This window comes from Piliocolobus tephrosceles, chromosome 11 (assembly GCF_002776525.5).
Source record: "Piliocolobus tephrosceles isolate RC106 chromosome 11, ASM277652v3, whole genome shotgun sequence".
Lineage (NCBI taxonomy): Eukaryota > Metazoa > Chordata > Mammalia > Primates > Cercopithecidae > Piliocolobus > Piliocolobus tephrosceles.
The window spans coordinates 113,830,854-113,854,804 of NC_045444.1; the positions used below are offsets into that span (position 1 = coordinate 113,830,854).

At 41.0% G+C, this 23,951-nt stretch overlaps 1 protein-coding gene across 1 annotated transcript; it reads right to left on the minus strand.

The window, feature by feature from the left end:
• Positions 1–55: 55 nt before the first annotated feature.
• On the minus strand, positions 56–17,365 carry TM4SF20 (transmembrane 4 L six family member 20). Its single transcript, XM_023193941.1, has 4 exons — positions 17,148–17,365; positions 8,982–9,047; positions 3,993–4,144; positions 56–1,930 (listed from the first exon to the last, which is right to left on the minus strand). Exons 1-4 carry the CDS (start codon positions 17,328–17,330, stop codon positions 1,642–1,644), a joined length of 690 nt encoding a protein of 229 aa, XP_023049709.1. The 5' UTR covers positions 17,331–17,365; the 3' UTR covers positions 56–1,641.
• Between the last annotated feature and the right edge of the window lie 6,586 nt (positions 17,366–23,951).

The window sequence follows — 23,951 nt, forward strand, 5'->3', positions numbered from 1 at the left end:
ATGAACATAAACAATTGAAATAAAATATAGAAATAACATTCAGAAAATTTTAGATTTTTAGCTTTGTTTGACAACATTTTAATGTGATAAATACACTTGTTACCCTGTTTTTTAAAGATTGGCACATATAGAAAATAGCTTTTGAAAGACTTGGGCTTTTCTAGGTATGGTTTTTTTAATGAAAAATGTAAACATAGGAAAATAGAAGAGTATAATGAACTGCCATATACCTATCACCTAAATATGACAGTAAACATCTTCCCATTGCTTTTCATTGAAGTATTTTTAAAACATATTTTCTCACCAAACATATAAATATACATTTCTTTTTTTTAAAATGAGGACATTTCTGTATACAGGTTGAGAATCACTAATCCAAAAATTCAAAATCCAAAATGCTCCAAGATCTAAAACTTTTGAGCCACTAACATAACACCACAAGTGGAAAATTCCACACCTGACCTCATGTGATGAGTTGCAGTAAGAATGCAGTCAAAATTTTGTTTCATGCACAAAGTTATTTAAAATATTGTGTGAAATTACCTTCAGGCCAGGTGTATAAAGTATGTATGAGACATAAATGAATTTTGTGGTTAGACTTGCATCCCATCCCCAAGATGTCTCATTATTATAGGCAAAATTCCAAACTCCAAAAAAATGTGAAAGCCAAAAGACTTCTGATCTTAATCATTTTGGATAAGGGATACTCAGCCTTTATACTATAAAACCATTATCAGACCTACCAAAATTAACAATAATTCCTTAATATCATCTGATCCAATTCTTCTACATATTCCCCCCAATTATCTGTGACAAAGTTTACATGTGTTTAGCTGAAATAGGCCTCTATTCTCTTAATCTAGAACAGTTTCCTCAAAAATACTTTATAACGTTTTCTTGTTGGAAAGGGGCCATTCTCTGCCTACTGACCCACTTTTTGGATTGATTTGTCCTTGTGTTCCCTGCAAGCTGAGAATTAGATCTAAAGATTTGATTACATTCAGGTTATATATTTATTCTTTAAAGAAATACAATAAAAAGGTCCTGTACTTCGGGTGCGATGGCTCACGCCTGTAATCGCAGCACTTCAGGAGGCTGAGGCAGGCAGATCACTTGAGTCCAGGAGTTCGAGACCAGCCTGGGCAACATGGCAACACCCCATCTCTACTAAAAATACAAAAATTTAGCTTGGCATAGTGGCACGTGCCTGTAGTCCCAGCTACTAGGGAGGCTGAGGCGGGAGAATCACCTGAGCCCAGGAAGTTGAGGCTGCAGTAAGCTGAGACAGCACCACTGTACTCTGGCCTTTTTTGAGACCCTCAAAAAAAAAAAGGTCCTGTACTTTTATTTTCAGGATGACTTTTGTTCCTTCTCATCCTCCTTCCCTTCTCCTTTCTCTACACACAATGAAGAGGTAAAAAATTTGAATAGCATGATACAAAACTAATGGAAAATTCTCTCCACCTTTCCCAAATCAACCACGGTATGAGAGTGTTATGCATTTCTATGCTTTCTATAATTTCACAACATGCTTTCTATGTGAAAGGTTGATTTTTTAAATCATCTCAAAGATGACTTGGAAAACAAGTGTACTTCTCAAATTATTCAAACTACTGATACTTACATTTTATTCCCATTAAACTACACAATTTGACTTCTTCGCTTAGAGACTCCACACAGACAGCCAAGGAAACCAATGACTATCTGACTGATCCCAAACAGGAGCTCCAGAATTCCAACAAGCAGTAGACCTAAAAATACTGAGAAGTGGATAAGCCTGTGTTTGTTTTCTTCAGAATTGAAGTGCAAACTAGATGCTCTCCAGTCACTGGCCATGACGTCGTTGCTGGTGGGGTTTTTGAAACCAGTAGGAGGTGCACAAGAGTCATTGAAAAACCACTGCAAGTTGAAGGCTTCTAGATGAATGTCACTGAAAAGCAAAAGATACAAATCAGGTATTCAGAAAATCACTGACCAAAGGAATGTAGCATTGTGCCTGTAAAAGAACTAGTGAAACAGAATGTACTTTTGAAATACTGTGCCCAGAAATAACAGATCAGGATGTCTGACCATGTGTCCATATACTCTACTAGTTACAAAACTTCTATTATATAGCCCATCATTTAACAAGCATCTCTACAGTACATCTCTTAGGTTGAACAGAATGAAATTGCTGTTTTGGGATGTCAGAAATAGTTGAATGTCAACAGTTTTTCACGGTTCAACCTATTTATTTTATTTATTCAGGTACTCTTCTACTTGCTAGATATAAAAACTAAGGAGCCTCCCCTGCCACCCTTTAAATGAGCTCAGTTCTTAGTGCAGAACTGCACCTGGCGTCCGCTCTTCAACCAGATGTGCAGTTTTTACTGAGTAAATATGTCTGATTAAAGTGATATGTGCCTGTTCTTAACAGGGCTATGGAAAATGAGAAACTTTTAGCCTTAACACGTCTATCCCAAGATAATTTTTTGTTTTGTCTATTGTAGAGTAAAATTGAATGTTCTTAGGGAGTTTGCATTGCTGGATACCAGCAACTGACATTCACCCTGGGAAAACAACAGTATTTTCAGCACATGAAATGTGAGTGTTTTGTGAAATGTGTAGTAAGCCAAGGATCACTCTCTTGTCACTTTGCTAGCCTAACCCATCTCCCCAGCTAGGCTGGGAATATCTGAGTGCTGCTACCTGCAGAGCTCAGCCTGGTGCCTGGTACACTGTGGGCTGTTGTCGTTCCTTGGGGATTGAATGTGCATAGCATCTGTGGTAGAAATCTTTAACTCTTTACTTCAAGTCTTTGAGTAAGGAGACTTTCCTTGGCTTTGTTTGTTTTTGAGACAGAGTCTCCCTCTGTCATCCAAACTGGAGTGCCGTGGCTTGATCTCGGCTTACTGCAACCTCCGCCTCCTGGGTTCCAGCAATTCTCCCGCCTCAGCCTCCTGAGTAGCTGGGACTAGAGGCATGCACCACCACACCTGGCTAATTTTTGTATTTTTAGTAGTGATGTATTTTTTCACCATGTTGGCCAGGCTGGTCTCAAACTCCTGACCTCAAGCGATCCACGCGCCTTGGCCTCCCAAAGTGCTGGGATTATAGGCGTGAGCCACTGTGCCTGGCCTTCCTTGGGTTTTGATTCAAAACAAATATGCTACACAAAATTTGAGGGGCTTTTATTTTGTAATGTAGCAAGGTAAGGGAAAAGGAGAAAAAAAAAACAATTTTTTTTACGTAACTACAAAAGTAAATTCTGGTTATTTGCTAAACTGAGCAGCCTATACAGATAGCTAATGGATTAGTTTTTTTCTTCCAGTTTTTACAAATTGTGTCTAGATTCAGTCACAGAGTGATCTCAAAAGACTAAAATGAGCCACTTACTAAGTACATGTAACTCTCCAGTATTATTTGTTGTTACATGACTTAAATTTTGGATTCATTCCCATGCATACAGTATATTTATAGCATGTCTGTATGAATCCATTGGTTGCTCTGTTCCATTTAGGCCTACAGGCAAGGCTCTGCATTTTATTTATTGTGTTTTTATTAAGTTTTTTAAATTGTAAATGTAATATTTGCTTATGGTTTACAAATTTAATTCAGAAGTGTAGAAAGTAAATGTTCTCTTTACTCTCCGAGGGAGTCCCCTATTTCCATTCTCCATGGATGAAAGTTAAGTTTCTGGTGTATATTTGCATAATTTTTTAATATACATACACATATGTAACTGTAGATTTTTGAAAGAGAAGCATAAGCCATTTGAGATCAGCCAGTCCTTTTAGACAATATCTAAAAGTCCTTTTACAGCATTGTAAATCTAATGATTCCTCCATTTTTATGTGGGGTTATGCTAACTGGCGTTAATGTACTAAATTCCTAAGAATCTGTCCCAGCAGTTGCATCAAATAAAAACATGGCATTGTTTCAGTACTGCATTAGTCTAATCAAACTAGTTCAACTGTGTAAGAAAGTAAGCCTGTGAAAATCAAGTTACTTACCTGATGTTTTTCAATGAAAATTCACAATTGGCAGTACTGTCGCCTTGAGAATTACACATGAGAGGACCTTTTAAGAGAGCCTGAATGGATATCAGCATGCAATACAGAGCACCAATGACTGTGATTACACTGAAAAGTGATGAAAGAAACATCTGAAAAATAAAATAGAGCCATTTGCACACATTATTACATGTTCCTGATCTGTTTCAAGTTTCAGGAGCATATGCAGTCTTTTTTTAATCCAGTTACCCTAAAATCCTGGATCTTAAGATCACAGTTTGATTAGGTGTGAATGATACAAGAAGGCAGAGGGCAAAGTCTCTTCTATTTGATTACACTCACTAAAAGATGGTTAGGGCTGGGCGTGGTGGCTCATACCTGTAATCCCAACATTTTGGGAGGCCAAAGTGGGTGGATCCCCTGAGGTCAGGAGTTCAAGACCATCTTGGCCAACATGGCAAAACCCCCTCTCTACTAAAAATACAAAAAAATTAGCCAGGCTTAGTGGCGGGTGCCCAGCTGCTTGGGAGGCTGAGGCAGGAGAATCACTTGAACCCGGGAGGCAGTGATCCGAGATTGCGCCATTCCACTCCAGCCTGGGTGGGTGAAAAAAAAAAATCTGGAAAAAAAAAAAAAAAAAAAAAAAAAAACATGCTTTGGCCTGTCACTGTCTCTGAAAAATCTAAACTTTCATGTTCCCGAGCCTCATCTGTTTCTTCTGATCACTGAGATCTAGTTCCTCCCTGTTTTGTGTACTTCCTACTTCATAAAATCTTGACTGGATCTTTTTTTTTTTTTGAGACGGAGTCTGGCTCTGTCGCCCGGGCTAGAGTGCAGTGGCTGGATCTCAGCTCACTGCAAGCTCCGCCTCCCGGGTTCACGCCATTCTCCTGCCTCAGCCTCCTGAGTAGCTGGGTCTACAGGTGCCCGCCACCTTGCCCGGCTAGTTTTTTGTATTTTTTAGTAGAGACGGAGCAGATTTCTCGATCTGCTGACCTCATGATCTGCCCGTCTCAGCCTCCCAAAGTGCTGGGATTACAGGCTTGAGCCACCGCGCCCGACCTTGACTGGATCTTAACTACCTTTATCTTCATGCCTGGTCTCTTGGCTCCCAAGTGTTTGGCCCTGATGCTTTAAGTGAATTTGACCCTGATGCTTTAAGTGGCCAGTGGCCAGCATCCTGCAGTGATCAGTCATCAGCATAGAGTTAGAACAGGACTTCCCAACCTCAGCACCAGGGACATTTGCACACTTTGCTGTGGGGCCTTTCCTGTGCAGTATAGTATATTTAGCAGCATCCCTGCTTTCTACCTCATAGATGCCAATATCACCCCCCCAACACACCCCTGCCACCTCCAGCCCAGTTCTGACAACCAAAATTGTCTCCAGACATTGCCAAATATCCTCTTGGGGTGGAGGTGGGTGGGTAAAATAACCCGCCGGTTGAGAACCACTGTGTTACAAAGATCGTACACATCTTTATTTCATGAGTCAGTCATGAGAACAGAAGAAGGCATGGAATTTGGCATAGGAAATGGAATGAAAGTTAGTGTTTGTTTTTCAAAAAATAAGCTCTTAGGCCAAGCACGGTGGCTCGTGCCTATAATCCCAGCACTTTGGGAGGCCAAGCGGGGCAGATTGCTGGAGCCCAGGACTTCAAGACCAGCCTGGACAACATATTGAGACCCCATCTCTAAAAGAAAAAAAAAAAAGGAAACTTTTGTATTGTTTCAGTGAAGTTGTTAGTCACTAATGATTATTTCAAAATCAGCAGAAATGAAGTGCGGGAATGCTTTTTCTTTTCCTTTGCGGGAATAATGCAACTCCCACAGGATTTGTGGGTTGTATTCTTGAGACCTGCCTTTTATGAGTGCAGAATAAGGTGACTACCTATAGAGTTGTGTTGAGGGATGTTGTACTTTACATATATTATTTAATTCTTTTCATAACCCCAAGAGATAGATACTATTATTATTTCCATTTTATGGATGAGAAAATTGTGTATCATGGAGATGGACGAAATTTGTCAGGCTCTCCCAGCTGGGAAGCACTTTAATCACTATACTTCTTGCAGCCAAAAGTTCACAATGATGGATTTGGAGTCTACTTCAAATCCTGATTCTTCCATGCTACTGTGACTTGTGCAGTTACTTAAATTTACTCATCGAGAAGTGCCATGGTGTTTATTTTTAGCCATCTATTATATATATCTAATAATTTATATATGTTATATAAATATATAAGATAATATATATGTTATATAAATATATAAGATAAATATATATAATTTATATGTTATATAAATATATAAGATAATATATATGTTATATAAATATATAAGATAAATAATATATAATTATATATACAATTATATATATAAGTATATACATTATATATACAATTATATATTTATATATAATGTATATTATATATACATAATTATATATATTTTTTGAGACGGAGCCTTTCTTTGTTTCCCAGGCTAGACTGCAATGGCACTCTCTGGGCTCACTGCAACCTCTGCCTCCCGGTTCAAGAAATTCTCCTGCCTCAGCCTCCCAAGTAGCTGGGATTACAGGTGCGCGCCACCACACCCGGCTAATTTTTATTTTTATTTTTTTGTATTTTTAGTAGAGACAGGGTTTCACCATGTTGGCCAGGCTGGTTTCAAACTCCTGACCTCAAGTGATCCGCCCTCCTCAGCCACCCAAAGTGCTGGGATTACAGGCGTGAGCCACCGCGCCTGGTCGTGTTATCTTTGAGTTCTCATCACTTGACAAAAGGCCTGGCTTTAGAAAGTGATTTCAGGCATCTGTATTTCCCCTAAAGGGGATTCACTGAAATGATTCAGCAAAACCATTTTGTATTCAGAAGCAAAATTAAGAACTGGAAAAAGGGAAGAAGCAAGGAACAGTTAAAACAGGGGACAAGCCTTGGTCAACCCTTTCCCTTCCTCCCAAGATGTAGCCTCTGCCACTTGTCTCATGTTTTGGTCTTATCTAGGCTTCAAAGACACCAGGTAGGACTTAAACACCAGTTCTTAGAGGATACACCCATAGGAAAAGCCTATGCAAGTGTTTTGATATTTTTGATTTCAGGAATTCAGAAATGTCTCAGGATGTCGAGAATGTTGTGAGCACCATATAGAAAAGATACAAAGTCAAATTCCAAATTGTTATCATTTACAAAGAAAAGTGACAGGGAAGGGAAACTGAAAATTAGTGTTTATTGAATACCTAAAATGTATGCAGAACAAAAATAGACTAGAACTAATTAGCATAATTATTGTAATCCTAGATAAATATCAAATGTCAGAAAAAAGGGTAATTTTTAAAAATATGAGTCTTCCATTATGGATAGAAATATCTGGCTTTTTTTTTTAAGCAGTGATTCTAACCCCTGGCCGAATTATCTTGAGTGCTTTTGAAAAATACTGATGCAGAATCTCTGGGGGCCACCCAGGCATTGGTATTTTTTAAATCTCTTTAGATGATTCTAACATCCCCATCCCTGTCTTTTTTTTTTTTTTTTTTTTTACAGAGTCTTACTCATCTGTTGCCCAGGCTGAAGTGCAATGGTGCAATCTTGGCTCACTGCAACCTTGGCCTCCTGGGTTCAAGCGATTCTCTTGCGTCAGCCTCCTGAGTATCTGGGATTACAGGCATGGGCCACCACACCCAGCTAATTTTTGTGTTTATAGTAGAGACGGGGTTTCACCATGTTGGCCAGGCTGGTCTCAAATTCCTGACCCCAAGTGATCCCCCCACCTCAGCCTCCCAAAGTGCTGTGAGCCACCGTGCCCGGCCTAATATTCCCATCCATCTGAGAACCATTGCTTTGAAAGCTCAAGCTCAGCCAAGCAGATTTACTGTGACTGCTTGCTTTCAATCTACCTCTTCCACAGGGAACTATGAGAGCCCTTATGTTGCTTAATAGCCATGTTCAGGGCATAAAGATTGTGAATTGTGGGGTGCTCCAGTGGTTTTGGATAACAATCCACTTACTAGTGTGCTACACTGGCAAATTATTTACTTTCTCTGAGCATCTGTTCTTTCATGAATAAAACATACATCTTACTTTTTCCTACTTAAGGGTTTTGTGAGAGCATATCTGAAGGTGTTCTGAGCAGAGTGACACTCAGGTTAATGAATCTTAATTTACTTTTAACTTCATTACGACTTTATACATAGTGGGTAGGTATTAAATGTTTTGGGGGAAGAAAACCTGGCAGCTCCTTTGATTTAACTGGATAAGGGCAGTTGTCATTCTAATCCCAGCAAACCAGTCTGTCATTGCATGAGAGAACTGAGTACATTTCCCCTGAGTATTTTATATACGCCACAAAAATATCACACCTGAGTATTATGAAACTGATTGCAGCTGTGGGTATGACTTATAAATATCCTTTCTTTGAAAACCTTTAAATTGAGGAAAGGACAATCCACTGAAGACTGAGGAAGGGGCAGAAGGCCGACTAACTGTTTGTGGGACAAAAAAACCCTTCTCACTTTTTCTATTTCTATATCATCATCCTAAATAGCATGTTTCAGGCCAGGCGCAGTGGCTCAAACCTGTAATCCCAGCACTTTGGTAGGCTGAGGTGGGCAGATCACTTGAGGTCAGGAGTTTGAGACTAGCCTGACCAACATGTTGAAACCCCATCTCTACTAAAAATACAAAAATTAGCTGGGGTGTGGTGGTGCGCACCCATAGTCCCAGCTATTCAGGAGGTTGAGGCAGGAGAATTGCTTGATCCCGGGAGACAGAGGTTGCAGTGAACCGAGATTGCACCACTGCACTCCAGTCTCGGCAACAGAACGAGACCCTGTCTCTAAATAAATAAATAAAAATAGCATGTTTCTAAGGCTGTGGTTCTGTCAACAGAGCCCCACTGTGATTCGGTGGATGTAAGCGACTCAGTGTGGCTTTGCTTAGATAGCAGTAACTGTTTATGCACTTCTACTTCCATGCCGTCTGCTCCATACTTACTCCAGTTCTGTTGTTGCAGCATGCTCTTTTTCTTGCTGTCAAGGACGTTGTTGTTGCTGGAATGGCCTGGAAATGACATCAACAGAAAAGATGAGTATTATTACTTCTCATCGGAAGAAAAAATAGTAATCTTCACCTTCTGTTTACCACCAGTTGTGGGAAATCAAGCCTCAAAGAACAAAAAGGGAATTTGGCAATATCCGTGGTTTTGTGAACCTTGTCATCCCAGTTTCAACCAGAAAGATTAAAAGTGGTGGCGGGAATGGGGGAATTCAAGACAGCAGTTTTGAAGTCTTCTATCTACATTCTTAGTTCACTCTGAGTCATCTGCAGAGAACTAGATTTTGAATAGATTAGGATGACTTATTTATATATTATTTTTGGAAGAAATGTTTCTGAAAGAATTGGCTGCATCATCCAAACTCTGTTAGTTGTTTGTTTGTTTGTTTAAAGAATAGGGGCCTCATTCTGTTACCCAGGCTGGAGTGCAGTGATACAAGCATAGCTCACTGTAGCCTTAAACTTCTGAGCTCAAATAATCCTCCTGCCTTAGCCTACTGAGTAGCTAGAACCACAGGTATAGGCCACCACACCTGGCTAATTTTTAAAATATTTTTGTAGAGGCAAGATCTCACTCTGTTGCCCAGATTGGTCCTGAACTCCTGGCCTCAAGAAAACCTCCTGCCTTGTGCCCCTAAAGTGCTTGGACTAAAGATGTGAGCTATCACACCTGACCCAATTTTCAAGAAATTGTATGAATTATTCTGGCAAACCTGCAGAAAAGAAGTTGAGGTTTTGTTTGCCTGGCAGTTGGGAACGAATCATTCTGTCACCACCCACTCCCACTAGCCTTTCTTTTCCCAAGATCCCAGCTATCTTGCTGGTTTCCCCAACCTTATATTTGAGAATTATTTTTGGTTCCACGTTCTCCTTTCTCTTCCTATATCCATGATATGTAATGATCTCACTTTATACATTGATGCTCAGAAATCTATAGATCACATTCTGTCTTCAGGGAAATACATGTTGCCAAGGAAAGCTTTAAGAAAGAACACCATATTCTCAGGACTTGGGTTGCAATTTTTAGTCATATCTAGGCAGCAGCTATGACTAGAAATTCTTACTGGAAGGAGTTTTGTATCATTGAAGGGTAGAATGTAAGTTATTTCCTTCCACTTGAGAAATTTTAGGCCTCGGTTTTTTGCCATCTCAGCACAGCTGCCCTTGAGTGGTTTTTCTCTCTCCTTCTACTCCTGTTCTCTGACATTTTCCCGAGCTCTGACTACATGCCAGGCACTGTTGCAGGCGCTTTACATGCCTTAGTTTATTCCATCTTCATCATAATCCTATGAGGTAGGTGCTATTATTATTCCCATTTTACCAATGAGAAGACTGCGGCATAGAAAGTTTGAGTAATTTGTCTTTCTTAGACAAACGACTCAAATTGTCCTTCTACTTTCTTAGTAGAAGGGTTGGGATTCAAAACTAGTCATTTGGCTGGGCGCAGTGGCTCATGTCTGTAATCCCAGCACTTCGGGAGGCCAAGGTGGGTGGATCACGAGGTCAGGAGAACGAGACTATCCTGGCCAACATGAGAAAACCCCGTCTCTACTAAAAATACAAAAATTAGCTGGGCCTGGTGGTGCATACCTGTAGCCCCAGCTACTTAGGAGGCTGAGGCAGGACAATCACTTGAACCTGGGAGACAGAGGTTGCAGTTAGCTGAGATCACGCCATTGCACTCCAACCTGGCGACAGAGCGAGACTCCGTCTCAAAACAACAACAAAAAAAACCTAGTCATTTGGGGTGCAGAACCCAGATGGTTTTTTGTTTTGTTTTTTTGAGACAGGGTCTCACTCTGTCACCCAGGCTGAAGTGCAATGGCATGATCATGGTTCACTGCAGCCTTAGCATCCGGGGCTCAAGAGATCCTCCTACCTCAGCCTCCCGAGTTGTTGGGACTACAGGTGCATGCCATCATGCCTTATTTTTAATTTATTTTGAGGGGCATTTTTTGTAGAGATGGGGGTTGCCCAGGCTGGTCTCGAACTCCTGGGCTCAAGTGATTGCCTCGGCCTCCTAAAGTGTTGAGATTACAGGTGAGCCTCTGTACTCAGCCAGGACTCTTAATCCCTATTCCACACTGACTCAAGTCTTACCATTCTCCCCTATTCCTACCTAGAGTTTGTTCATTCTCATCTTCCCTGCTGCCTTCACCCTTGCCCATCTCATTGTCCTTCCAGTTACTCCCTCTCTGATTCATTTATTCAAGGCCACATCTGCCTTTCTTCTTTCAGCACAGGTTTAAAGTTTATGCCTCTTTACAAGGCAGCTTTCCTAACAAAACACTCTCCATCTGATGATGTATTGCCTCCATGTCACTTTGTATTGTTATCAAGCTTGCTTACACATTGCTTTGAACACCACCACACTTCTTATTTAGAGGCCACATGTGTATATGGCTGCCCAGCCACCTTGGAGCATAGCTGAAAGCCCAGAAGAAAAGGGAAAAGAAATTCTAGCTCCCAAATAGGTGTCAGTATTCATGCACTAAACATCTTTTATTGTACACATAAGCTATACTGCCTTTTGAGCTTACAGGACAAATCATTTATAACAGGAATTGGTAAACTATGGCCCACCACCTCTTTCTTGTAAATAAAGTTTTTTATTGGAACACAGTCACATCCATTTATTTACATACTGTCTATGGCTACTTTTGTGCACCAACAGTAGAGTTAAATTGTGTGGAAGAGGCTGGGCGCAGTGGCTCATGCCTGTAATCCGAGCACTTTGGGAGGCCAAGGTAGGCGTATCACGAGGTTGGGAGATCGAGACCATCCTGGCCAACATGATGAAACCCTGTCTCTACTAAAATACAAAAAATTAGCCGGGCTTGGTGGTGCGTGCCTGTAGTCCCAGCTACCGGGAAGCCTGAGGCAGAGGAATCACTTCAACCCGGGAGACAGAGGTTGCAGTGAGCCAAGATTGCACCACTGCACTCCAGCCTGGTGACAGAGCAAGACTCCGTCTCAAAAAAAAAAAAAAAAAAAAAAAAAAAATTGTGTGGAAGAGGCTGGTTTGTAAACCTAAAATATTCAATGAATATTTACAGTTTGCCAGCCACAGATTTAGAAAAATAATGATTCTTTCAAAAGAAAGTGCCAGTGTACTCCAGCCTAGGATGACAAAGCGAGACCCTGTCTTAAAAAAAAAAAAAAAATGTGGATTGACATTGCAACTTAAATGAATAAATTGTTCTGTTTTCCTTGTTGATGCAAACTGAACTCTGCTAACTTTCATGAAGATAAGTTTATTTCAGAGTTGCTAAATATTTACTTTCATGATTCGCTTACAGAGGGGTTTTGTAAAGGGACAATTACTTACAGTGCATTAGTCACCACCCCACTGACTTCAAGGCTTGTTAACACATCTTTGTAATGCTGTTACTGGTAATTTGACAACTCACTGTGGTTTCAACCGCTTTCCCATTCAGAGCTGTGGAAATTGGAGGGGTTCTTTAGAGGACAGACGCTAAAACTGTGAATGGTGTGTGTGTATGTCTGAATTATATATAAATTTACCAGATAATCTCCTGCCAAAATGAATAATTATGAGAACACGCTTTTTCATTTCCTAAGCATATTTTGAATGCCTGAGTTTTTGTAAAATTAAATGTCTTGCTAGTCTTTTGTTTTTAAAAAGAAAAGTAATATTGTTCATTTTTTCTTACAGAAACCCATAGTTGTATTTAGTTTTAGAAGTTGTATGATTTTACAAATGAAGTACAAAAAAACTTTAGACTATTAAAAATTCTGTGATGAAATTCAGACTTTTGGGAGTCCTCTAAGAAATTGAACATGAGAGTAACACACAAAGTCATAGCTCATTACAAATATCAAAACTATATTTTGCAGCCAGTCTTGGTGGCTCATGCCTGTAATTCTGGCACTTTGGGAGGCCAAGACAGAAGGATTGCGTGAACCCAGGAGTGTGACCCCAACCTGGGCAATATAGTGAGACCCTATCTACAAAAAAAAAAAAAAAAATTGAGACACAGTCTCACTCTGTCACCTAGACTGGAATGCAGTGGCACAATCTTGGCTCTCTGCAACTTCCACCTCCGGGTTCAAGTGATTCTCCTGCCTCAGCTTCCTGAGTAGCTGGGATTAGAGGCATGCACCACCATGCCCGGCTAATTTTTGTATTTTTTGGTAGAAATGGGTTTCTCTATGTTGGCCAGGCTGGTCTCGAACTCCTGACCTCAGGTGATCCACCTCAGCGTCTCAAGGTGCTGGGATTACAGGCATAAGCCACCACACCTGGCCAAAAAAGGTTTTTAAGATAAGCTGGGCATCGTGGTGCATGCCTATAGTCCCAGCTACTTAGGAGGCTGAAGGGGGAGGATCACTTGATCCCAGGAGGTTGAGGCTGCAGTGAGCTGTGCTCACAGCACTGCATTCTAGCCTGGGTGACAGAGCATGACCTTGTCTCAAAAACAATGACCAAAAAAAAAAAAAAAACTCACAAAAGTATATTTTACAAATGTTTGTCATGCGTAAAATCTTCTCATCTGTTTAACTTTCAACAACTTTTTTTTTTTTGAGATAGAGTCTCGCTCTGTTGCCCGGGCTGGAGTGCAGTGGCGTGATCTCAGCTCACTGCACGCTCCACCTCCCGGGTTCAAGCCATTCCCCTGCCTCAGCCTCCCAAGTAGCTGGGACTACAGGTGCCTGCCACCACACGTGGCTAATTTTTTGTATTTTTAGAAGAGATGGGGTTTCACCATGTTAGCCAGGATGATCTTGGTCTGCTGACCTCATGATCTGCCCGCCTCAGCCTCCCAAAGTGCTGGGATTACAGACATGAGCCGCTGCGCCCAGCCAACTTTCAACAATTTGTTCTCTATTAAGACTTTAATAACTGACTTTGATGAGTTGCTCATATCAAATAAGTGAACTCAATGAATAAGCATGATTAAGATCAGGCTCACAATTAACCTTATATAAAATAAAATGGCCTTTCTGTTTATAGGTTTTCAAGAAAACATTTTGAGGTCTTTTTAAAAATACTCAGACAAATAACATTTGTATCAGTTTTTCCATTTAAAGTTAAGTACATCACATTTTTACTTAGTCATGGTTTTAGAAGATGAAAAGTTCACCTCTGTTTTAAGTAAGTAATGAAGCCATAAAATGAATAGATTTCATGATGTAATCAATAATGAATTCCATAGTTTGTATAATTATCTACTTCCTGCAAAATCCCATTTTTGGTAACAATACTAATTTGAAACACTACAGTAATCTTGGAAAGATTTCAAGAACTATGACCCAAGTGCTTATCACGGGCTGTGATTTCTTCTCTAATAATTTTTTGTGTGGTTACAAGTATATTGAAAGCTCAATATTTTGAACCAGTGGGTATTTTCATGGATGTTGTAAAGGACATATTAATAAGTCCCTTTGAAAAAGACTTTCTTCCGCATTCTGTATCTATCTGAGGATCATGAAAATAGACCTGTAGTCCGAACCCTTTTTACCACCCACCTGTTCGCCTGTGGGCTTAGCCTCTGTCTAAAGTTCATATGGACTTTTCAAAGACTTGTCTGATGCTTTAATGACATTCTATAACACTGAATAATAGAGATAGTCTGATGTGGATATCTTCGATAATACTTGCTGAAGGTGATAAAGTAAAGTTAGCTGTAGAACAAGGAAGTTCAGATTCTCTGAAACTGTTCCACAAGTTTCTGTAATCTTTCTGTGATTCAGTTTCCTGGTCACTTAACTTTATGGATTAATTTATAGATTATGTCTTTCACCTCTGGCAACCCTGAGACAGGTGTTGAGGACTATGGTACTAGCACTAGTGGAAAAACAGAGTTTTGACGTCAGATGTATCTGGAACTGGGTTTCACATCCATTAGGTGACCTTGTTAACATTCCTAACTTTCTGTGTGCTGGCCTGTAAAATACAAGTGATAATAAATACACGCATTATTATAGAGACTAAATGAGATAACAAGGTAATGAATGAACCCAGTAGATGGCCCTTGGCAGATGGCCAATAAATGAAGACTTATGTCCTTCTCTCTGTTTTTCTCTGTCTCTTCTCTCCCTGCCACACCCGCCACCATCCTAAAATGAAGAATACAGGAGATGTAGGTATGTGTCATCACCACCTCAGACTCCTTTAATGCTAATACTTTTTTTTTTTTTTTTTATCTCATGGGATTTGTGGCAGAGCCAATTTATATCTAATGCTGCATGAGTTATTCTAAGTGGATTGTCTTAACTCGGGAACTTTTAGGAGCTTCATGGAAATCGCTATCGTTAAGTTATGCTCAGCCAGCTGCTCCTGGCTTCTGGTGTAAGCAAATGCAAAAGAGGCTTCTACTACTCAAATAGAGAGACGCCTTCTACAGGGGAGAAAACAGACACACGGATGTCTGGTTGCTTCACGCTGTTGAGTTGCAACGTGTTTTCTGTCTCTCAGCCTGGAAGAGAGCATCCGTGGCAGTGTGAAGAAATAGCCCAAAACTTTCCAAAAGCTTTTGCTTTAATTAGATCTTTCTACCTAAAGCAGAGGAACAGATTCCTTGTGATGGTAAAGGAAGAGGGTTTTTGTAAATCTGGGGATAAGACCAGCAGCAGTAACTGATCATAATTAAGAATCAGTGATTCAAGTAGAAAACTACGTTCTGAATTTTTTAAAAAATCACCACCACAGCCACAAAAAAGGAATGAGATCATGTCCTTTGCAGGGACGTGGATGGAGCTGGAGGCCATTATCCTTAACAAGCTAATGCATGAGCAGAAAACCAAAAACCGCATGTTCTCACTCATAAGTGGGAGGTAAATGATGAGAACACATGAGCACATAAAAGGGAACAACACACACTGGGGCCTGTTGAAGGGTGGAGGGTGGAGGGAGGGAGAGGATCAGGCAAAATAAACAATGGGTACTAGGCTTAATACCTGGGTGATGAAATAACCTGTACAACAACCCCCCAAGACACACGTTTACCTGTGTAACAAACCTGCACATGTACCTCTGAACTTAAAAGTTAAAAAAAAGTTAAACTAAAGTCACCTCCGTGTTTTATTATCTCTAAAACACTGATAATGTCAGTCCTTACAGCTTGCTCTCTCTCTCTCTCTCTCTCTGTCTGTCTTACACACACACACATACACTCATTTATCTGGCACTAACTAAACCCCATAGTGGCATAACAAACAAAAACACGCCTCTTGGATGCCGAATTATCAACTTCAACATCCACATCCCCATTTTACACATATAGAAACAAAACCATAGGATAAATGATTTGCTTGCAGTGATATATTGGAGGCAGAAGCATAGCTGAGGTATTCTGCCAGATTTGAAAGCAGTTTTCCCTAAACAAATGGGTCCTACCCAGGCCTACTGCACCAGAATTCTCAGGAGAAAATCCGTAAATCTAACTATTGCAAGTGCCTCAGGTGACTCATGTCAGTTACATTCAGGAGTTCCATACTGCACTGCTCTGCTGCAGATTTCAACAAAGGTAGACCTAGTAACAATCATCAAACTATTCAACAAGCTCGATGTCCTAGGATCTATGTAATAGCTGAGTCAAAAAGTCCTTGAGACCAGAGACCCAGGATTTTAAGTCCTTGTCTCTTAGCCCAACTCCCTTCAGGTACAGGCAATGCAACATTCATGGCTCGTAATTACCATCACCCAGGCCAGTCATCATACATGGGAATGTTTCTACTCATTCCTATTAAGCAACCTCTCGCTCCTATTGCATTTTCTGTAAATAATTAGAGACTGGTATGGAGCAATGGAAAGTTGAAGGAACTAATTCAGAAAGTCCCTAATTCTAACCATAAAGCTTGGAAGAGCAGCCCTACCTGTGCAGAAATGTGAGAGATAATAACCCAGCCAACTTCTATCAATTTATTTATTTTTTTGCCCAGCTCTCTATCCTATACCACATAGTGTACTTTATTTAAATTACCATTCTTCACTGATGACCAATATAAGTTAATGCCATACCACTGCTCCAAATTGTATCGTAAGCCAAGACATAGTTAACTGCAAGACTGAAAGATAGCTTTTAGGATTGTGGTGAAATAGGCAGGCGCTTTTTCACATCAACTCATATGACTATTACTCACCATCAGACCTGCTCCTATAATTCCTGGGAACCACCACTCAAAGCAAGAGATGGGGTTTTGAGAAGATTGGTCTTCATCAATTAAGCTGACAATTAGAGGTATCGCATTGAGAACTACTCCTAACAGCAGTAGAACCAGCAGGCTGAATCCGTTGCAGGATGTCCATCCCTCGCAGCAGGTCATAGTCACCCCGGCTGAGTTAGAAACGTTGTCAAAGTGGCTATGCTTGCATGGTACTGTGTTGCCTTTTATCCCGATATTCTGGTTAAAATTTAACGCTAATAAAAAATGAATAGTGGAAAGTAGTTCAGAGTCCAATAGGGTAGGACATTATTATGACGACTATGATGGGAAATGAGAAAATAATTCTATATTATGATGGGGTGAAGGAAGGAAAGCAGAAAAAGAAAATCTATGAGATAAATTTATGCAAGAAGATAGGCTTACGATAAGCTCCTTTAATATACTCCTTTATTAGTATGGCTTGTAAAAAGTAAAAACAGAAATATCCAGCTAAACTATATTTTCTTGTTCTATTGATATTACCAGCTATGGAAGTTTCTTTCTTTGAAATTGTTCAACAAGAAAATGAACACATATGAGATGCGGAGAAAAGTATTTTTTCTGCTGCAAATATTAGAGTTTATTTCAAGCTGTATGCTCACATACACAAAATAAAATGTTTATGTCATATTATTCTAGTGTTGCAGACTAATCCATTTGGAGATAGCCCACCTAAGACATGTGAGAGTTTTGGCTAATGCTACCAGACTGAAAGATAGCAATAGGAGAGATATTGGATGAGGAGGTTATCGTATTTTATTTAAGCCTTTGAACACTTACTTGGCCATGTACAGTACTACATCTCCAGACTGTGGTTCCACATTGCCTCTCTACTAGCTTACGAGCTCCTTGAGAAAAGACTATCAGTTGGAATAGGCTTTAAAATACAAAATTTCTGGCCAGCTGCAGTGGCTCACACCTGTAATCCCAGCACTTCGGGAGACCAAGACGAGAGGTTCACCTGAGGTCAAGAGTTGGAGACCAGTCTGGCCAACATGGCAAAACCCCCATCTGTACTAAAAAAACAAAAAGTAGCCAAGTGTGGTGGCACACACCTGTGATCCCAGCTACTTGGGAGGCTGAGGCAGGAGAATCACTTGAATCTGGGAGGTGGAGGTTGCCACGAGCCAAGATTGCACCGCTACACTCCAGCCTGGGCGACAGAGTGAGACTCCGTCTCAAAAAACAAAAACAATACAAAAGTTCTTGCTTATGTTAACTGACCATCCTGATCTAAATGGGGTCCGTGCTCATGGTAGTTCCTGAAAGACCTAGACTGGCAGAGTCAGCATCTTGATCCAGGCTTCCACAGTTACGGGGCAGGGTACAAAAATGTGGTGAGCTGCATACTGGATCTATATGTTTCTGCCCAGAAGCGACCCACATCACTTCTGTTCACATTTCATTGGCCAAAAAAGTCACTCAGTTATGCATGAGTTCAAGTTGGTGGAAATACAAGCCAATATGTCTAGGAGAAAAGATTGGGATGTTAGGCAGTTCTAATCTCCACAATGCCTTCCTTCTGCTTCTGTGTAATCCCCCGCTCAGCCCAGAGCATAGATTCAGTGAGTGCTGTTGGGAATGGTGAGACAGTGCATGCAGTGGTGCAGTCAGTGTGGGCCAAAAGCTCAGGCGTAGTAGGCTTACGGAGCAGCACTCCACTCTGCAGCAGCAGGGGGCACACAGCCTGGTACAAGGGGCATGCCTGGTAATGGACACCAAAACATTAGCTCCAGACTGGGATCCAGTTACTGGACCCCAGTGAAATGTGAAATCCTTTGTATGAAAGGATTTGTATGAAAGGATTAAGAGTAACTCACCTATGGGCCGGGCATGGTGGCTCACCCCTGTAATCCCAGCACTTTGGGAGGGCGAGGTGGGAGGATCACTTGAGCCCAGGAGTTCGAGACCAGCCTGGCCAATATGGTGAAACCCTGTCTCTACTAAAAATACAAAAAAATTAGCTGGGTTTGGTGGCAGGTGCCTGTAATCCCAGCTACTCGGGAGACTGAGGCAGGAGAATCACTTGAACCCAGAAGGCAATGGTTGCAGTGAGCGGAGATTGCACCACTGAACTCCAGCCTGGGCAACAGAGTGAGGCTCCATCTCAAAACAAAAACAAAAAACACCCACCTATCAACACAACACGCAAAACACCGAGAATAACTGAAAGAATACAACTGGGTTAGAAACAGAAGACACTTCCATTGTATGGTTTATGTAGTCCTGCATGGTTGAGATTTCTACTACAATTATATAATCTAAAAATATATATTTTTTATTTTATAAAAATTAACAACTAAAATGTACCCTTCCACTAAGTCACATAAATTATATCATTCTATAACTATATATTATAATAAACAAATTATATATTTATTACTGACTTGAATGAGTGGGAGGTGGTAGTTACTTATCTTAGAATGTGGGTTGTGCCATTTCAAATCTTTTTGCTGTCTTCATTAGATGTTGAATTGAAGAACTGTTTCGGTAATCATTTTATATGTAGGGAACTGGATCGGTTGGACTCCACCTGACTATGAGAATCAAGTGTCTGACATCCAGAGTCTTTGCCATTTGACCAAAACTGAGTAAGTTGCATGCTTTTGCTAGTGGGCATAACATTTCCACTTGGGTTTGGAACTCCTTACATTTGTGGCTAAAAGGAAGTATCTGAAGAATTCTGTAAAAAATGTAGAAATTTAATCCATATGTTATGAAGGGGAAGATATTTCAGCATAAAGCTGAAAAGAGAATTAGCTGATAACTGAAGAGGAGAATGATGACAACATTTTAGTATCTGCCCAACACACATACCTGTTTCTGTAAAAACAACCCCCCCCCCCATAACTTACATGCATAGATCCTCTGTATCCCATTTGTGTTATGGAATTTTGCTCCCCTGGTCATTGTTGATTGGAATACCAGTAGATACAGAAGCTAAGCTCTTCCAATCCCTCTCGGAGCTTGGAATTGAAACCAAGAGAAACAACTTATTCCCTAGTATGAATGAAATGGAAGGGCACATGTATCCGTTAAAATTAAGCTTAGTTGCACACAAAAAGAAATTTAAAATAAAAATGACTTAAGATAGAAAGTTATTCACAAAGTCGAGAGGTAAATACTTGATGTGGTCTGGCCGTGTCCCCACCCAAATTTCATCTTGAATTTTAGTTCCCATGATCCCTAAGTGTCATGGGAGGGACCTGGTGGCAGGTAATTGATTGGGGCTGGTTACCCTCATGCTGCTGTTCTCCTGGTAGTGAGTGAGTTCTCACGAGATCTGATGGTTTTTTTAAGGGGCTTTCCCCCTTTTGCTCATTCTTCTCCTTGCTGCTGCCATGTGAAGAAGAATGTGTTTGCTTCCTCTTCCACCATGATTGAAAGTTTCCTGAGGCCTCCCCAGCCATGCTGAACTGTGAGTTGATTAAACCTCTTTCCTTTACAAATTACCCAATCTCAGGTATGTCTTTATTAGCAGCATGGGAACAGACTAACACAGCACTCAAGAGTTGGAGTGGCAGCTCCACTTCCTCAGAGATCCTTTCAGTGCATGGATCCACCGTCTCTTTGATCTCTTTATTCTCATGTTCAAAATGTGGCAACCATAGCTCCAACGATTATATCTGCTCTCCACTCAGAAGGATAAAGGAAGAAAAGACAAAATAACAAGGAGGATAAAGGAGGAGAAAGGCTCACCCTCTTTCTTTTAAAGAGCCATCTCGTTGCCTAGAATATAGCCATGTAGCAGCATGGGAAAGGTAGTATTTATTCCAAGTGATCTGTGCCCAGTTAAAACTGGGGAGAAGAACGAGACCAAGGGTATTGGGTAGGCAACTAGAAGTCTCTACCATATTTAAATTCATGAGCTTAACCAGGCATGGTGGCTCACACCTATAATCCCAGCTACTTGGGAGGCTGAGGTGGGAGGAGTGCTTGAGGCCAGGAGTTCAAGACCAGCTGGGGCAACATAGCAAGACCCCATCCCAACAAAAAATAAAAATAACGGCCAGGCACGGTGGCTTATGCCTGTAATGGCAGTGATTTGGGAGGCTGAGGTGAGAGAATCATCTGAGGTGAGGAATTTGAGACCAGCCTGGAGACCCCATGTCCACAAAAATATTTAGCCAGGTATAGTGGCATGCACCTAAAATTCCCACCTACTCAAGAGGCTGAGGCGGAAGGATCGCTTGAGCCCAGAAGTTGGAGGTTGTAGTGAGCTATGATCATGTCACTGCACTCCAGCCTGAACAACAGACTGAGACCCTTCTCTAGACAAAGAAAAATAAATAAAAATAATACAAATACAATACAATACAATGAATTCATGAACTCTGCTGGGAGAGACAGAGAAACCAATCTGTACAAAAAGAAGGAGGAGGAGAGACAGAGAGGAGAAATATGCAGGAAGAGGAGGTAGGAGACCAAACAGCTTTAGAGTGTGGCAGAGAAAGGGTAACTGTTTGGTTTCTCAATGGTATTTTACATCTTAATTTCTACCCTATGAAAACTGACTGCAGACTCTGTTTTCTGTGAGATGCTCCTATATTATTATCCTTTTATATTGTTTTTAGTGGGTTTCTATTTTTTTGCAACCAAAAGAGCTAAAACTAAAAGTTGCTAAAACCAAGGATAGAAAAGTATGCAAATAACTTGTCACATGGCATGCCAAAACAGCAAAAGCCTCGGAGTTCAGAAAAAGGAAGATTCCATCAAGAAGGGCTGTGAGCCAGGATTCCACACAGCTTTGGAGCGTGGCTAGAATTTGGTAGAAAAAGATAGAAGGGCGTTTCATAGACTAGTGTCAGTTAGTTGCAGAAAACTGAAATTCTAGCTATGGAATTGGGAAGAGATGTCGTGGGAGAATCATGTGTACAAAATTGCTGGAAGGGCTAGAAAAGCAGGCTCTAGACTTATCTGCAGAAATGCTTCCTGGGTCATGACTGCTGAACTGGCCCTGGGAGATGCCACTGTCTCTGCAGTAGCCAAAAAGTCAGGGAAGGCTGGGCACGGCAGCTCACGCCTGTAATCCCAGCATTTTTGGGAGGCTGAGGTGGGTGGATCATGAGGTTAGGAGTTTGAGACCAGCCTGGCCAACATGGTGAAACCCCATCTCTACTAAAAATACAACAATTGGCCAGGTGTGGTGGCAGACGCCTGTAATCTCAGCTACTTGGGAGGCTGAGGCAGGAGAGTCACTTGAACCTGGGAGGCGGAGGTTGCAGTGAGCCGAGATCATGCCACTGCACTCCAGTCTGGGCAATAAGAGTGAGACTCTGTTAAAAAAAAAAAAAAAAAAAAAGCAGGGATATCAAGAAGCCACCTCTGGAACGATTAAGTTCAAGAACACCCCACTATGGCTGTAGTCGAGGAACCAAGGAACCATTGCCTCTGTTGTCATCACCACTCTGCACACCCCGGGTTAGTGATTGAATGCTGCAACACTGAATTTACCTCCACCTCCTGGGCTCAAGTGATTCTCCTGCCTCAGCCTCCCGAGTAGCTGGGATTACAGGTACCCACCACCACGCCCAGCTAATACAAAAATTAGCCGGGAGGAGTGGTGGGTGCCCAGCTGACTACAGCTGCCTCTGTAACTGGTTATTAACTTGTATGACACTATCTGGACCCAGAAACATTGCTGCGGTGCAGAAAACTCAACTCCTCCACCCCAATCTTCCTTATCAGCAGCAACAGATAGAAGGTGGAGGAAAATGACCTTCACCTCATTTCTGCCTTTTATACCCCTCAGAGGTTGATCTAATTCTTGCAATATCCAGATCCCAGATGCAGAGGATTCTGTGCAATGTAATTTCTAATCATCTCAGCCTCTGCTGTACAGAAAAACAGCAAATACTAAAGGGACATAGAAATGGCTGTTGACCAAGAGAGCTCACCATAGCCATCACTATGATCTCATTTAAATGGTATGGAGAAAACTTTCTCTAGAATATCTAGATCCTTTTTAAATAATCTGAACGATGTTTGTGCTTATAACTCTAGATCCTTTTTAAATAATCTGAACGATGTTTGTGCTTATAACTCTAGAATGACATGTAACATTTTAAAAAACAAATTAAAACTATCTGATTAATTCAAATGAGAACAGTGTTAACAGTATTAGAAAAACTTGTGCTTGGCACAGTGGCTCACGCCTGTAATCCCAGCACTTTGGGAGGCCCACGCAGGTGAATCGCTTGAGCCCAGGAATTTGAGACCAGCCTGGGCAATGTGGTGAGACCCTGTTTCTACAAAAAAAAATACAAAAAATTAGCCAAGCATGGTAGCACACACCTGTGGTCCCAGCTACTCAAGAGGCTGAGGTGGAAGAATTGCTTAAGCCTGGGAAGCGGAGGTTGCAGTGAGCCGTAATCACACTACTGCACTCCAAGCTGGGTGACAGAGTGAGACGCCATCTCAAAAAGGAAAAAAAAAAGAGAAAAACTTTTCTTTGAAGAATGATCTGCTGCAGGGACCAGTTTCACTACTCCAGGGGAAATTCATGTGATACAAATGGGAATTAAACACCCACCAGTTACCTCAGGGTATCCCCTTTTAAACACACTGCAGTCAACAGCTAGGAGTTTTACTAGAACATGAGCTTTATATGGTAGACACAGCTAACTGTCCAGGAAAAATGTATGCTTTTGCCTTTCATATGACAAGGTTGTTGCTGGGAAATGTCAGTCTAGCTATGGACTGGATAGGACCATGTGATTACTTCCTTTTTTTTTTGAGACA

Bases quoted from the DNA above. Each gene is read 5' to 3' on its own strand.
- TM4SF20 (XM_023193941.1), bottom strand. From the start codon at position 17,330: ATGACCTGCTGCGAGGGATGGACATCCTGCAACGGATTCAGCCTGCTG. The intron at 4,145-8,981 runs GTAAGTATGGAG...TTTATTTTTCAG, and splicing joins GCTGCAACAACAGAACTGGA to ATGTTTCTTTCATCACTTTT. The intron at 1,931-3,992 runs GTAAGTAACTTG...TTTGCTTTTCAG, and splicing joins TTTTCATTGAAAAACATCAG to TGACATTCATCTAGAAGCCT.